This window comes from Haemaphysalis longicornis, unplaced genomic scaffold (genome assembly GCF_048455015.1).
Source record: "Haemaphysalis longicornis isolate Haplotype H1 unplaced genomic scaffold, Haemaphysalis longicornis Haplotype H1 scaffold_7, whole genome shotgun sequence".
Lineage (NCBI taxonomy): Eukaryota > Metazoa > Arthropoda > Arachnida > Ixodida > Ixodidae > Haemaphysalis > Haemaphysalis longicornis.
Genome location: NW_027526422.1, coordinates 38249634 through 38265612, shown reverse-complemented (window position 1 = coordinate 38265612; position 15979 = coordinate 38249634). Strand labels below are relative to the sequence as shown.

Below are 15979 nucleotides of genomic sequence, written 5' to 3'. Positions count from 1 at the left end.
CTATGCCATCCGAGGTACCCCGAGAGCCACAAGCTATGACATACTCCGCGGCTGTTCGTCGACCCCGCCCTGCTCCAACACGCCGTCAAGAGGCCCCGCCGTACCGCCGCCCACTGTCACCCTCCCGACCCCCGGTAGCCCGAAACCAGACGCCGAGGAAGACGGACGCATGGCGAACTCCCGATAACCGTCCTCTGTGCTACCACTTCGGAGAGGCCGACCACATCTACCGTCGCTGCCCATACAAGAGACTCGGACTGCGTGGTTTCTCCGTCGACGCACCTAGCCCTCTCCCTGGCCAACGACCACGTGAGATCGACGAGTATCTATCTGAAACCAGCCGTGGCCTAGCGCCTTTCAACCGTTCGCCGTCGCCCTACCCATACCAATCGCCGAACCGCCGTAGCAACGCTGACTTCGCCCGTGGAAGGTCCCCCAGCCCACGCGGGGGAAACTAAAAGCAGCAACTTCTGGAGGTGAAGTTGCTCTACGGCGAAAAACCGGAAACCATCCAACGACGCATGGACGCGCCGAAAACAGTGATTCACGACATGCCCTCATCCCGACGACCCGACCTAACCCTGACGAGACTCCCGAACACGACGACAGCTATACGACGCGACGCTTACCCGACCTGACCGAGACGTCCGCTGAGAAGACGTCGACAACGACGACGCACAGTGCCCGACCATCAACACGCACAAGCCGAGATGCGACGCCCCGACGCACCCGGAACTCGAGGAAGGCGGCATCCGACGTCAAGGTGTCCATCGACGGCTTTGATGTAGTCGCCCTCGTAGACACGGGAGCCGACTACTCCGTAATGAGCGGACCATTTGCGTCTAAGCTGAAGAAAGTTATGACCAGATGGGACGGTCCGCTCATACGCACAGCAGGAGGCCACCTCGTGATGCCAAGTGGAATGTGCACATCGCGCGTCACCATAGACGGCACGACGTACCCTGCGGTGTTCGTTGTTTTGCCCAACTGCTCCCGCAACGTAATTCTCGGAATTGACTTTTTGACGGACAACGGCGCAATAATCGATCTGCAGACGAAGTCGATAACTTTTTTCTCCGACCACTCCATGACGCCGGAATCGAACCCCGAACACCGTGCAGCTGTAAGGATCGCCGATGATCACGTCACCCTGCCACCCCGCGCAAGCTTGATGATCACCGTCTACTGTGAAGGTGCTGCTCCCGACGTCGACGCTATCGTGGAGAGTGACCAAAGGTTGCTTCTTGACCGCGGTGTGTCTGTCGCAAGAGGCATTGCGCGGTTTAAGCAGCGCAAATCCCACGTTTTGGTTACCAATTTCACCGACGAGTACCAGCATTTAAACAAGGGCGCTGCAATTGCGTTCGTCGAAGAAACGCAACAAGCCAGTGACGTGATAGCAGTCGCCGACTTTGAACGCGCACCCGACGATACTTTCAAGCTTCCGCACCCCTTTGACGTGAATCCAGCGCTACCGCAAGAAGAAAGAAACAAGTTATTGGCTTTGCTGCTTCGCTACAGCGAGTGTGTTTCGTCGAACTCAAAGTTACGTCAAACGCCTCTGGCGAAGCACCGGATAATAACCGAGGATGGAGCCCGACCTACCCGACAGTCACCGTACCGCGTCTCTTCACACGAGCGCGAAGCCATCCGGACTCAAGTCGACGACATGCTCAACGACGACATTATACAGCCATCGAAAAGTCCGTGGGCTGCGCCGGTCGTACTCGTGAAGAAAAAAGACGGCACACTGAGGTTCTGCGTTGACTACCGGCGATTGAACAAGATCACCAAAAAGTACGTGTACCCCCTGCCACGAATCGACGATGCCCTCGACCACCTCTGTCATGCGAGGTACTTCTCATCGATGAATCTGAAGACAGGCTACTGGCAAATTGAAGTGGACGAGAGGGATCGAGAGAAGACTGCATTCATAACCCCGGACGGCCTATACGAGTTCAAGGTGATGCCGTTTGGGCTATGCACGGCACCAGCAACGTTCCAAAGAGTCATGGACACTGTGCTAGTGGCCTGAAGTGGCACGCCTGCCTCGTATACCTCGACGACGTTGTGGTACAGACTTTCGACGAACACCTCGCAAGGTTGCAGTCAGTACTCGAGGCCATCCGTACGTCGGGGTTAACGCTGAAGCCTGAAAAGTGCCGCTTCGCGTACGAGGAACTGAAGTTTTTGGGCCATGTCGTCAACGCCGCGGGAGTCCTGCCTGACCCGGCGAAAACTTCAGCCATAGCGAACTTCCCAAGGCCAAAAGATAAGAAGGGCGTGCGCAGATTTCTTGAACTGTGCGCATACTACCGGCGCTTCGTCGCAAACTTCGCACGCATTGCAGAGCCGCTCACGCGCTTTGCGAAAGATAGCACCCCTTTCAGCAGGGAAGACGACCAAGAAAAGGCATCCTGCGAGCTGCAAAAACACCTACAAAGCCCGCCCGTGCTCGCTCATTTCGACGAAAACGCCGAAACGGAAATACACACGGACGCCAGAGATATAGGCTTGGGTGCCGTCCTTGTCCAAAGACAAAGCGGGTGTGAAAACGTAATCACCTATGCCAGCCGTGGTCTGTCGAAGGAGGAGAAAAACTACTATGCGTCCGAAAAAGAGTGCCTGGCTATTATATGGGCCATTTCAAAATTTCGCCCATACGTGTATGGCAGACCATTCAAGGTTGTAACAGACCACCATGCGATGTGTTGGCTCGCGAATTTGAAGGACCCCTCTGGCCGTCTTTGGCGGTGGAGTTTTCGCCTGCAAGAGTTCGACGTTACAATCGTCTACAAATCCGGCAGGAAACACTCCGACGCCGACTGCCTGTCCCGCGCCCCTGTCGACCCACACCACAAGACTCCGATGAAGACAGCGCGTTCTTCGGAGTTGTTACGGAGAGCGACCTAGCCGCCCAGCAGCGTGCCGACCCGGACTTGCGCGTATGATCGACTACCTCGAAGGACGAAACGTCGCCGTGCCTAGAGCGCTCAAGCGGAACTTACCAGCATTCAGCCTCAAAAACTCCGTCCTCGTGAAGAAGAATTTCAGCCCCGGAACAAGAACGAATTATCTACTTGTCATCCCCGCAGACCTTCGTGACGAAATTTTGGAAGCGTCCCACGACGACCCGTCTTCCGGACATCTCGGCACAGCTCGCACTATTGCAAAAATTAAAGCGAAGTACTTCTGGCCCCGCCTTACATCCGACGTCACCCACTACGTTCGGTGTTGCCGTGACTGTCAGCGACGACAAACGCCGCCGACAAGACTCGCCGGACTTCTGCAACCGATCGCCGCCCCGTCGAGGCCCTTTCAACAGAATGGAATGGACCTTCTAGGCCCGTTCCCGACGTCACGATCGGAGAACAAGTGGATTGTCGTAGCGACAGACTACATGACGCGCTAAGCAGAGACCACCGCTCTTCCGCGGGGGACTGCCCAAGAAGTCGCCAAGTTTTTTATAAACCAAGTTGTGCTGCGACATGGAGCCCCTGAAGTCCTAATCACGGACCGCGGAACGGCCTTTACCGCGCAGCTGATTCAATGAATCTTACGCTACAGCAACACGGATCACCGAAGAACGACGGCGTACCACCCCCAAACGAAAGGACTAACGGAACGTCTGAACAAGACGATTGCGGATATGCTGTCCATGTACGTCGACGTTGAACATAAGACTTGGGACGAAGTCCTCCCGTATGTCACGTTTGCGTACAATACAGCGACGCAGGAAACTACGCAGATGACACCGTTCGAGCTTGTTTACGGAAGACGGCCGACTACGATGCTCGACGCCATGCTTCCGCATGTAGAAGACGACGACCTCAACGCCGAGTCTAAGGATACCTTCAACGTGCGGAGGAGGCCCGCCAGCTCGCTCGAGTTCCTAGAACTCACCAGCAGCTGGTGGATGCCGGCCGCTACAACCTCCGACGCCGAGACGCCGAGTACCAACCAGGGGATCGTGTGTGGGTTTGGACTCCCATTCGACGACGCGGAGTCAGTGAAAAGCTTCTGCGACGGTATTTCGGACCCTACCAGATTCTACGACGTGTTGGCCAATTAACCTACGAAGTGGTCCCCAGTGGTGATTCCTGCACATCACGACGACTCACGCGACGCGAAGTCGTCCACGTGATTCGCCTCAAACCGTGGTTCGCAAGATGACGAACTTTTTTTGTTGTTGTTTTGTTGCTGCTGTTTGTTAGGACTGTCGTTTTATTCTAGCATCGGGTCGATGCACTCTTAGAGGGGGGTAATGCCACGAACCATGTACGGGTTTGTTTATTTATTGTTTGTTTTTAATGCCCGGCCGCGCCCGGCTCTGTTATCTGTGTCCCATGCGAACCGCGTGTTCCATTCTTTATTTTTATTCCGCACGGGATATCTCATTCAGATAAGCATTGTGTTTCGCCCTAACGCCGCTAGCCAAGAATAATCTTCTGGGATCTACAATGTCCTGGATGCGAATCGACGGTTCCAGAAACTCTTGCGCCGTAAGATAAAAGCCTACACAGCAGACGCCGCGGCATTCGATTCTGCGACGCTCGCCGACGCACGTACGCCACTTTGTTGACCGCTGCTTCGCTGCCTCTGTATTCTTTTCAGTTGTTAGGGGAGCACAAGTTCGCTCCAATAAACTCGTTTCTTTTCCAAACAACTGCGTCGTCCTCGGCTCCGTGACAATATTCTTGCATGGGCTGCAGCCAGAAGAGAATCACTACTACTTGAAACAAAGCGACAGCAGCAGCCGCTGAGAAGTTATTAGCGCGCTGCCATGCCGGCAAATAGCCTTGCGGAAATGTAGAACTTCTCCTGTGGCACTTATGTTGTGTGCCTAGCTGTATTCTGTAATATATGCTCCGTGAACACTTCAGCGATGTACGCGGAGTACAAGGTCGCGATTGCTAACACTTCGCCAGTTTTCATTCACACAAGGCTTAAACACAGGCATTCAAGGAAAATAAAATAAGGGGTTTATTCATCCAATTCATTACATAAAGGGATACTATCTACGGTACTTCGCCGCCAGTAAACAGTTAACATACGCCGATCGAAACACACAGCAAACGCATTCCAACACTCTGGCTCGCGCTTACGTTACTCGCTCGACAGCCACGCTACGCGGCCCATACTCTGCGAACGCCCGCCGAGACACAAATACCTACAGGTACTGGGTAGTGGGTACAGGTACGGGATTTGGCCCGAGGCAAACGACGAAGAAGTCACGAATTTTGTGCTCTGCGCTGGTACGACCTTTCTTGGATATTATACCGGTTCTCTGTTTTATCCGGCCGTCGCATCAAGAATATGAACGTCTGCAGTCAAGCGGGTGAGTGGCTGCTAGTGCGAATGGTCGGCTGTTAGGTTTTTATTGACTGAAATCGGCAGTTAGGCTTAGCAACCGTTGTTTGCAATACCCTCGGCTACCCCACCACCGCTATACAGTTAGCGAGTTATGGAGCCCTTAAATCGAGCAACAAGGACTCTGCACCAGGAAACGCTTCGATCTGCGTTATCCCAAACTTCTGCTCACGCTGAGGAATGTAACGAGACACCAGCAGAGGGACTCAGCAGTCATAGCTCGGATCATTCCCTCATAACCACGGACAATCTCCCTCATGATCCTCATCAAGATGACGTGGAAAATCCCCCTGGTAGCTCTCAACACCACCTACCGCGGACAAATGAAGATTTGATGGCCGCAGACGCTCGGGACACCAGGCAAATTGGGAAGTAGCTTTTGAGTTGCCTCTCGGACAATCATTATAAGGTGCCGGTAGTTGTGCGAGAGAATGTGATGGGCTTGTTTTTTGCTATGCAAGCCACAATTGTTGGTTTGCAGACTGATCTTGCTCGGGCAGAAGGGTGCATTGAAGAACTACGCAAGCAGGTGTCTGAAGATAGGCGCCACCAGGATTCATATTCCGCTCCGGATGGCGTGGTGCTACCTCAGGCCAGCCAGCCAACGTTTGTGCAAATCCTACAGGGCCCTAACCACACCACAAAGACTACCTCTGCCCACTTCACAGCTCCGCAGTCCGCTCCCACCGCACCTCAACGTTCTGGTTCTTATGGTTCACAGCCGTACATGTCCTATGCAAACAACCCCAACCATGTCCTTTTCGTGACCCCGATTCATCCGTCAGCAAATCCAGGTCCTGACACCATAACATTGCTGAAATCAACATTCGGTAACGACCCCTCGGGGATAGGGGTTAAACAGTTGAAGCTCATTCCATCTCGCTCGGCTCTCACTGTTGTCTCTGCCGACCGCGAGTCGATCGACAATCTAGAAAAGGCGATTTCTTCAAATGCACAAATTAAAACTACACTCAGGGTTACCCGGCCTCCACGTCGCCTTCCGCAATTCAAGATTTCTGGCGTCGACCCCAGCATTGTTCCTGGAATCTTGCGGGCTAAGAAGCGCGCGCAACAACCTGGACATTCCTGAGGAGGGCTTCCATCATCGGCCCTAGTTCAGGGATCGTGCTGGCAACAATGTAGTCTCTCCATCGGTATACAAAGTACTCAAAGACGAGGACTGACTCTTGATAGGCTGGACATCCTGCACCATTAAGGAGAATTTCTAAGTTGCGGCCTGCCCGAAATGCTGCTCTTACGGCCATGTGGCAACCCGATGCCCAAGTGAACATGTAAGCTGTCCGTATTGCGCAGAGGCGCACACGGCAGATGCTTGCAACCTAGAAAATAAGAAAAACGTGGTGTGCCGGGAGTGTCGTGCCTCTGGGAAAGAGCGTTTCAACCACACCTTTAATGCTCCGTGCTGCCAGGTCTTGACAGCTCGCATTGCAAGACTTCGCGCCAAAACCATTTTCGAGGACACTCTGCACGCTTCCCAAATTGCCGGCTCAACTTAGTTTCACCTCACAACTGGCACCACTACGCTTTCTTCAAGCAAACCTTGACCACACTCGCGCTGTAACTGAACATTTCGTCTTTTATATGGAAGCCACAAACATTGACTTCGCGGTGGTTTGCGACCCGTATGTTAGGGGTGGGACTGTGCCAGGCATTCCGCCTCGGTGGTTTAAATTTCACCATGCCCACACGCCACGTTGCATGGTTGTTTCCCGAAATGTATCTTTGGACCTGTTTCCCATTCACGTGCCACCTTTCGTGATCGCCCCCACTTTAAACGCGCCTAACCTGTCAATACTGTTTATAGGAGTGTACGCTGCGCTATCTGTGGCTCTAGACCATATTCTTTCTTCCGTTGGTTCCCTTTTGGACAGCAACAACGCTGACAATGTGGTCATTGCTGGTGATTTTAATGCTAGAAACCCCCTTTGGGTGGGTGATGTATTGAATGCGAGAGGACAGCAGTTGTCGCAGTTTGTTCATTCCCGTCAACTTAAAATTTTGAATGACTTGGACTTCCGTCCGACTTTTGCCACCGAATATTCGCAAACGTGGATCGACGACACTTTGGCGGGTGGAACGGCTTGGTCTTCTAGAGTTTTGTGGGAAGTTCGGGATACTCCGACGCTTTCCGACCACCGTTACGTTGTCTTTGGCATGGAAGAGGCCCCCGTTGCACGAAGGAAGCGGCTGACAAAGGCTTCTGAGTCACGTCTGGTCGAGGATCTTGTCCAGGATCCTTGGTTTGAAACAGTGCCTTTCAACAGCATCGAATCTCCACAGAAGCTGGAAGACACCGTTAACACGTTTTATGAAAAAATGGCCCGACTGCGGCAGAGATTCGAAAGTGTTCCTAAACCACACAAGGGCAATGCATGGTGGTCGGATGATCTGGCGAGGGAACGGTCGTTCGTTAGATCTTTGCGGCGCAAGTATCAAGCGTGTCGTCATCCGCTACTTCGTGCAGACCTCAGATTCTGCTATTACAGATCGCTAGGTCAGTACAGGCGTCACATTGAGAAAGCCAAGAATGAAGGTTTTAGAAGAAAATTCACCAACACATCCCAGAAGAACTTATTTGGCGTCTCTTTCAAAATTGCGTTTCAAAAGTTCGCTTCACCTTCCGTGTTGCCCCCTCTCCGCTCTCCCGACGATTCAACTACCTCCTCCACCTTGGAATCTGCAGCCCTGCTATTTAGAACTCTTCTGCCATCTGACGACCACCGACATGACACCCTCGCTCATCGAGCTTTGAGGACACTGATTGTACAAGTTCCGTACGTTCAGATATCTCAAGACTATGCTTTCACCTGGCATGAACTTCGATCAGCTGCTCGAAATATAACTCTCAAATCAGCTCCTGCACCCGACGGCATAACCGGTAATATGTTGACACTCCTGGTCGGACGAACTTCTTCATTTCTGCTTACCTTATTCAATGCGTGCCTCAGTCTTGGTAATTTTCCGTCAGTGTGGAAGGAAGCGAGGGTGACGTTTCTGCTAAAGCCAAACCGGCCTCCAGATGATCCTTCATCATACAGGACCATCTGTATTTCGTCCTTGCTTGGCAAGCTTCTAGAGCACATGCTCAATGGACACCTTTACTTCTTTCTACGCGAGTCGGGTCTGCTACACGTGAACAAGTACGGCTTTAAGCAAGGCCAAAGTACCACCTCGGCGCTGCACTCTCTGCGCTCGCGCCTTCAGGCTTGGCGTGACGAAGGATCATTGGTCCTCCTTATATCTTTGGATTTCAAGGGGGCATTTGATTACATCTGGCACCCGTATTTGCTGCACTTTTGCCAACACATGGGTGCACTTCGAACATTTATAGCCTGCTCCAGTCATTTTTGCACCACAGGGTGGTTCATTACAATGGTTATGCTGGGTGCGTGCGGGCGCAAACCGTGAGAGGCAGCCCGCAAGGCTCGCCGCTCAGTCCCCTACTCTGGAATATTGTGATCCACGACCTACTCTGCCTTCCTGTATCGCCGGATGTGCACCTGAAAGCTTACGCTGACGCCACGGTCGTTGTAGTCAAGGGTAAGACGCGGCGGGCCATTGAGCATCTTGCCAATGAGTCCCTTGAGCAAGTGTCAAAATGGACACGCACGGCTAAGCGGCAACTCAACCCCACCAAATGTACTTGCCTCCTGATTTCTAGGGGAGAGCGGGGAGCGCAGCGGAAGCCGACAATCAATCTGGGCGGAACAACATGGCAGCAGGTCACAGAATTAAAGCTACTGGGAGTTGTCTTTGACAGGCACTTGACATTCGTTGCCCACGCGAATCACCTGCGCGGCCGAGTTGAAAAGATGTGTACTGCACTCATCGCATTTGCGAGGTTGCACTCATTTTTAGACCGAAACCACCTCCGGCTCCTCTACCACCGCATTATTCTGCCAGCCATCACTTATGCAGCACCGGCGTGGGTGGGGTGACCTGCAGCATTATTCGCTTAAGGCAAAGATTCACTCCTTGATGGGCTCTCCGCTTTTTGTAGTGACTGGCGCTTACACGATCACCCGTACCGCAGCGCTAGAGGTGTTGGCCAATTCACTTCCTCTGTCCATCCTTTTGGACATTGAAACGCGTCTTTTCAATTTTTTTCACCTTAACGGCCTCTTCATTTGCCCAATACACGTGTTTCTCCAACGGAGGTGGACCACCCTCTAGACTGGACGTGCTGTCATCCTACTCTTCGTTTGTGAATCCCGCACAACAGAATTGACTCTCAAATGGCTTCACGACTCTTTACAAGTCCAGGATTACACGCATATACGGACGGTTCCTTCACCATGACATCTGCTGGTGCCGCATTCGTCGTGTTCAGTGCTCCGGACTTTATAGTAACGACCCAACGATTCCGGATTAGCCCTCCCACAAGCTCCTATGATGCGGAAGCGATTGCTCTACATCGTCTATTCCTTTACCTTCAAAATAACACGCCCTCGAGCACTGTTTTCGTCTATACCGACTGTTTATCCCTACTCCTTGCTCTCGAAAAACCCCTCAACACATCGGACACTATTCACCAAATTCAGAACAGCTATCGTTTGTTGGTTTCCTCTGTTGCCGTTTTCCTCTTTCACGTTCATGGACACTCGGGGGTGTGGGGAAACGAGCTTGCCGACTTCGTTGCCAAAGCTGCGGCGACCATTGGTGAAGAGCTGGGAGCGCGTGCTTCAAAGCACATCGTCAGGGCCGGATTTTTGAGGGCTGGTCGGTTAGAGTGGCAGGAGCGATGGAACACCGACAACGCTGACACTGAGTTGTTTCGCTGGGTTGCCAGCGTGCTCGCTATACCGCGCTGCTTTCCTCCGCCCAGACGACTCGCCCACATAGTTACCGGACATGGCCCTTTCCCGCACTACTTCTACAGGATCGACTTGCTACCTGAAAACATGTTTTTGTGGACAGCTTGCCTCATCAGTTAGCCACTACCTCCGGGACTGCACAAGGACAGCCTCGATTATAACCAGACTTCAACATGTCGTCCGCTTGCCCCTGGAACCTCCACATCTGCGACAAGCCCTGGACATTTCTCGGGCCGTCCAAATCCTCATCCAGCTTGTCGATTTTGTGAGCAAGAACATGCCGGACGTTTCGCGCTCATGAAATGGGCTCCGAAGCGATGTGTGTTGTTTGGGGGTGTAGTGCGAGCCTCTGCGATTGTCAGTCCTAGTTTGTGGCCTCTCCTAATGAAATTTAAGGTGCTGTGAGTGGTTGCTACCTGTGCTGAAGTGGACAGCTTGTCCTCATCCTCAGATCATCGCGTTGGTGCTGTTCTTCGGGGTGAGCTTCTCTGCAGCCGGACTCTGTGGTGGAGACAGACTGCCTGAATTCGGAAATGCGGATACTGCCTCTAGCAGTTGTATGTGTTAGAGTTTACGACCTCTTCAAACTGCAGTGGGGTGCTCCCGTGCTCTCTTCGTGTTGCGATTTTCATGTATTTTGGTGTTTTTCTTATTCGACTAATTGTTTTTTTGAAATCTGCATTTTGGGCGCTAGCCCCTGTTCATTTATATCTGATTGGCTGCAAGCCTGCCATAGCTTTGCTGGTGGGGGTGTTGTTCCCCACTTTTTTTTCTTGTTTTATTTTGGAAAGGGGAACATGGAAATAAATTGGAAATTGGGTAGTCCACAGAAAAGAGAACTCAGCAGTCGTTCATTACACTCAGTACTCAATGTACAAAGCAGCAAGTACGGTAGCTAAAATGGAAATGCACTCGTAATAAAACAATGAACACGGTCGCACACAATGCAATAATAAAAAACGTTTTTAAAATCTGCTCAACTAGTTCCTTGTAAGTTTTCCCTGTTCGCGACAAAAATAATTATCTTTTTCACATCACCGCCGCCAAATCTTCACTTCTGTGTGCGTTGAAATGCCAATTTGGTGCACGGTAGTTTGGAAACGTATTCTTGAACACCAAAAAATCCTGCATTTCTCGCACTATACAGCCTCTTCAGTTCGTAAGATCACTCACCCTGGAGTTTCGCATAAGATGAAATTCCTGTCGCGGTATCCCACGTAGCCATTTTCGCATGACTTCAAGTTGATGTTGAATTAACCGTAACGATGTCACCGTAAACAGCGAAAGTTACGTCAGCGAAAAGCGATACATTTGCTTAGCGTCACACCATCTACACGAGCGCATTGCGATCGAATCGTAAATTCCCAACACCAGGCAACAAGCGCCATGCCCGCGCACATCAGCAAGAAGACGAAATGTGGCTGACTGAGTACATCCTGGTATAAGCAGGTCCATCGCTCTAGCAAATAGTGCGGAGATACATGCCCATCTTTCGACCTTTTTCTAGCTTGTTCGCTGGTAATTACTGGATTTGGTATATACAACATCACTTAATGTTTTGTCTTCTTCATCTGAGAAAACTATATCTGTTCCGAGTACTCAGCGAAAATTGTCACGATCATTGCTGCACGCACGAATACTAACACAGCGCGGAACTCCTGACCTTTCTTTTTAACGAAAGCCTTCCTTCGCACGGCCGGGCTACAGCGATGACGCGCGCTACGGGCACGCCGCCTCTCTAGCCCGGCCGTGTCCTTCGGTACCCATCGCCAAAACCAGTGTGCCAAACAAACAACCGAAAATAAAACAGAAAGCAGGGGTGTCCCCTCTACCTTTTCATCCCTTCCAAGAATTTCCTTTCCGTGCCTCCTCAGTTCCGGCGTGGGTCGCTCTCCTCCTTTCTCAATGACTAATCTCAAAGTGGGCTCCGCGGGAAAAGCAATGCGATTTTTCGCAGCTGCCACCATATTTCTTAGAGGGCAGTTTTCAAAGAAGCCCGCTTTATGACCGCGGCAGCCAAGGGCCGCAGAGGAAGAATTCTCCGAACGTATATGTCTATCGGTCAACGTTCATTCGAAAGGTTTGCTGACGCGCAGTATACCATGTTGCAACCTGAATTGAAGCGTTAATCAGTAGCTGCCTTTAATTGTACTTTTCCCGTGTACTGTTGGTATAACAAGTACTGAACGCTATTGAACAAATACTTTCGTATACTTTCAACCGACCGACCAACCTCATCGTTATTCAATCTGTGTTGTAGATATAGCTACGCAAATCATGGGTATATGAATTTCGCGTCTAAAGTTATATTGAAACCAGCGGAATGTGATTTAATGGTTGCTCGAATTATGCTTTTATAGACTGGCACCTTTCTACTAGCGACTGGAGAGTTGGAGCCTTATGTCACTATGTACTTAGCTAAAAAAGCTTTTATGGATGCAGGCCTGTAAATTCTGCGCCAAAAGCTTTCGTTATGCCGGCGGAATGTGTCCTAATTGTCACACGTCTAAAGGTTTACACATACATTGCGCTGTAGCCAGCCGCAGAAACTTTTATGGCTGCCTCTCTTTAGCTTTAGGAAAAATTTTCTCAATAGCTGGCAAAAGACAGCTCAGTAGTTCCAAGTATGTAGACTTAGAGCTAGACAACAGCCTATATCAAGACAAATGAGCTTGTATGGCTTTCTTAAGATTTAGGACGAATTCTTTTCAATAGCTGGCAAAAGAGAGCGAAATGGTTTTGAGTCTGTATAGTTAGAGCTAAACAACGGTCCATAGGCAGCCAAAGTAGCTTTTATGGCTGTCTCTCATTTGCTTTACTACAAATTCCTTTGTAGCTTTCAAAATACAGCTGAATGGTTTTAAGTCTGCAGACTTAGAGCAAAACAACAGCCTATAGACAGCCAAATGAGCTTTTATGGTTTTCTGTCTTTAGCTTTAGGACGAACTCTTCAATAGAGTCTGTAGAGTTAGAGCTAAAGAACAGCCCATAGCCAGCCAAAAAAGCGTTTGTGGCTGTCTCTCTTTAGCTTTAGGACAATGTTTTTTCAATAGCTGGCAAAAGACAGCTCAATGGTTTCAAGTCTGTAGACTTATAGCTCAACAATGGTCAATAGCCAGCCAACAAAGCTTTATCGCGGCTCGTCTGTAGAACTAAAGCCATACATATTTCTTTAGCTGGCTACAGTAACCTGAATAGCTCTGACTCTGTAGACTAAACATACTAGGATGTTCTATAATGGTCCAAAGACATTTGTATGGTTTGCATTCCTTAGTGCAGGATGCATAAAAACATTAATAGCTGGCTATAGCCTAATTTATGGCCTTTTATGGGTGACCATAGGGATCCATAGGCGGCCATAGCTCACCGTAAATTTTTCCATAGACGCCCATAAGCCATTTTTGTAATCGAGTTTTCCATCTCGCCTGCCTTCCTTGAGTATATTTCGTAAACCGGGGAATAAACCATCCAGTTGCTAGACAGCGCCGTGTGTCATCGTTTCTTGTCCTGTCTTTTTTGCGCTGTTTGGATTCAAGTTAGTGTGCGCCAGCTAGCCCAAACCACCATTCTAACGCAATTTGACTGTATATGTGTACGTTAGATCGATGCACCATGTTTTAACTCTTTTACAGCACTTGCATCTCCCTGTAAGTGTAACTAGTCTGCAAATTATGCAATAATCGGCGAACAACAAACGTAGTACGAAACGCACTACGTTAAGTGGTTATTATAAATTTGGAGGACAAGAAGGGCCAACAACGAGTATTGCGGAACCATTGAAGGAACGCCGGGGAAACGCCGCTTGATTTTTACCTTTGTTGGCTGAAATAAACACAGTGGCTATTACGGAAAACTTTCCGCGACATTAGAAGCTTGGGATACTGGTTAAATTAATTTATGAGAAACGTTACCAAAACAATTGAGAAAAAGTTTACATAAAATGCCCTCCCGCCGGGTCTACCCCTCCACGCCACTCCCTAACCAACCAGCAAGCCATAATATATCGTCGCCTTCAGACCAGTACCTTCTACAATCTCGTCATCCTCCACCACATGGCACCCACTATCTACCCTCGTCAATGCCAGCACAGCGATACCCCACTCACCACATTCCACCTCGTATACTCATGTTCCCACTGTCCTAACCCACCCCCCTTCCCCACCCCGAAGCAGTGGGAGACTGGGCTTACCAGCCCGGACACGGCCCGCCAGAGGGCCTTGGTGTCTCGGGCCATTGAGTCGGCCTGGTCAACAGGCATCCTGGACTAGGGACACTTCACCACCACCCTTTTCCTTTTCCATTTTGCTCCAATAAACGTTTTATACTACTACTACTAAAATGCACTCAAAAAAGGAATAGTGTTCGAGAATGGGGTTACTTTGCGTCCTAAAGAAATTATCGGAATCGCACATATAAATTTCGAAGGCATACTGCGACTGTAAAGATGCCCGTTTTAGTTTCATTTTTGCTTTCTGTTTGCCTTATTTTTAGGTACCTGCCAAATCAGCGCTTGTGCGTACTTGTCTTTGTTCCGTCCGTGCGCGTTTGCGCTGTCTTGCGATATACACTTCCGCTAACTCGCCCAATTCACTAGGTTACTCGTCTTTAACGGATTTGCCCGATTTTTCGACATCTATAATTACCGCCACCAGCATCCCAACAGCATTTCGCGAATGCAGACGTGGGCACAAAGCCATAGATGCTCCTGAAGGCACTGGCTGCGAAAGAAAGATGCTTACAGCGTCTGCGAAACGTCGCCAGGCCAAGGCAGAAAGAGGGCGTTTCTGGTGAAGCTCATCTCCCGGATGAAACTGCAGGCGTAAGCTAACGCGAAGCGCAAAAAATGCCGTGAGGCCACTCACCTGCGGCGTTGCCCTCGATATCTTTGTCAATCCTAGTACACTGCACTCCTCCCCAAAGGTGATATCTTGTCTAGGAAAGTACGGCCGAGTACACAGAGAGACCGAGATGGCCAAAGATGAAGAGGTGAGGCTGGAGAGAAACTTGTCTTTCATCTCGTCCACGAGTTTTCGCTGAGTAAGCAAAGGAGAAGAAAGGTATATTTACGAGGCATTCAAATCGCTTTTGTAAAATGGTCATCGCACCATTCACGTTTCACGAGAATTGGTGACACAAAACATGAAACTCACCCCGCGATACCCTCCACTATTATTATTAATACTGCAATCATTCGCAGACGTACTAACGTGCAAAAACCTTTCTATAGACAATAACTCAACAATCCATTGCAACAACCGAAGGAACAGCCGTTATTTACAACCTTAACGAAGTTTTTACACCCCAAGCGTGCATCCAGGATATCTGCGGTGTTTGAAGGTACCCTAAAAATGCTGACAAACGCTCTCGCTACTTCCTTGTGTCTGAAAGGACTCCTAAAGGGGCCATGCCGATAAAAGAAAAGTTAGGTTCATTCTAAAGATTGCCTCGTTATGATCGTACTGACACCACTTTTAACGTAAACTTCGCTCAAATAAGCTACAGTCGATCCCGGATATGTCGAACTCTAAGGGGATCGCAAAATAGTTCGATATATCGATATTTCGATATATAAAATATGTTCTTTTGCATAGGATTTCGAGGGGATCTTTGAACTGTTCGATAAATGCAATAATTCGATATATCTTGGTTCGATATATGCGGGATCGACTCTATATTATTAGGAAAAGAGCGAATTATCATGAGACTCACCACCTTATTTCTCGCACTAGAACCTCTGACGTAATATGTACAGCTGTGCGATTGGCTGAGGCTGG

At 50.0% G+C, this 15979-nt stretch overlaps 1 protein-coding gene across 1 annotated transcript in view; it reads right to left on the bottom strand.

Moving 5' to 3' along the window:
* LOC144147404 (uncharacterized) overlaps positions 1–15233 on the bottom strand; it is a 43228-nt gene extending 27995 nt beyond the window's left edge. Inside the window, exon 1 of the mRNA XM_077679529.1 lies at positions 15068–15233. Coding sequence (XP_077535655.1) covers positions 15068–15220 — 153 coding nt within the window. The 5' untranslated portion in view covers positions 15221–15233. The remainder of the gene's footprint in view (positions 1–15067) is intronic.
* Positions 15234–15979: the final 746 nt, after the last annotated feature.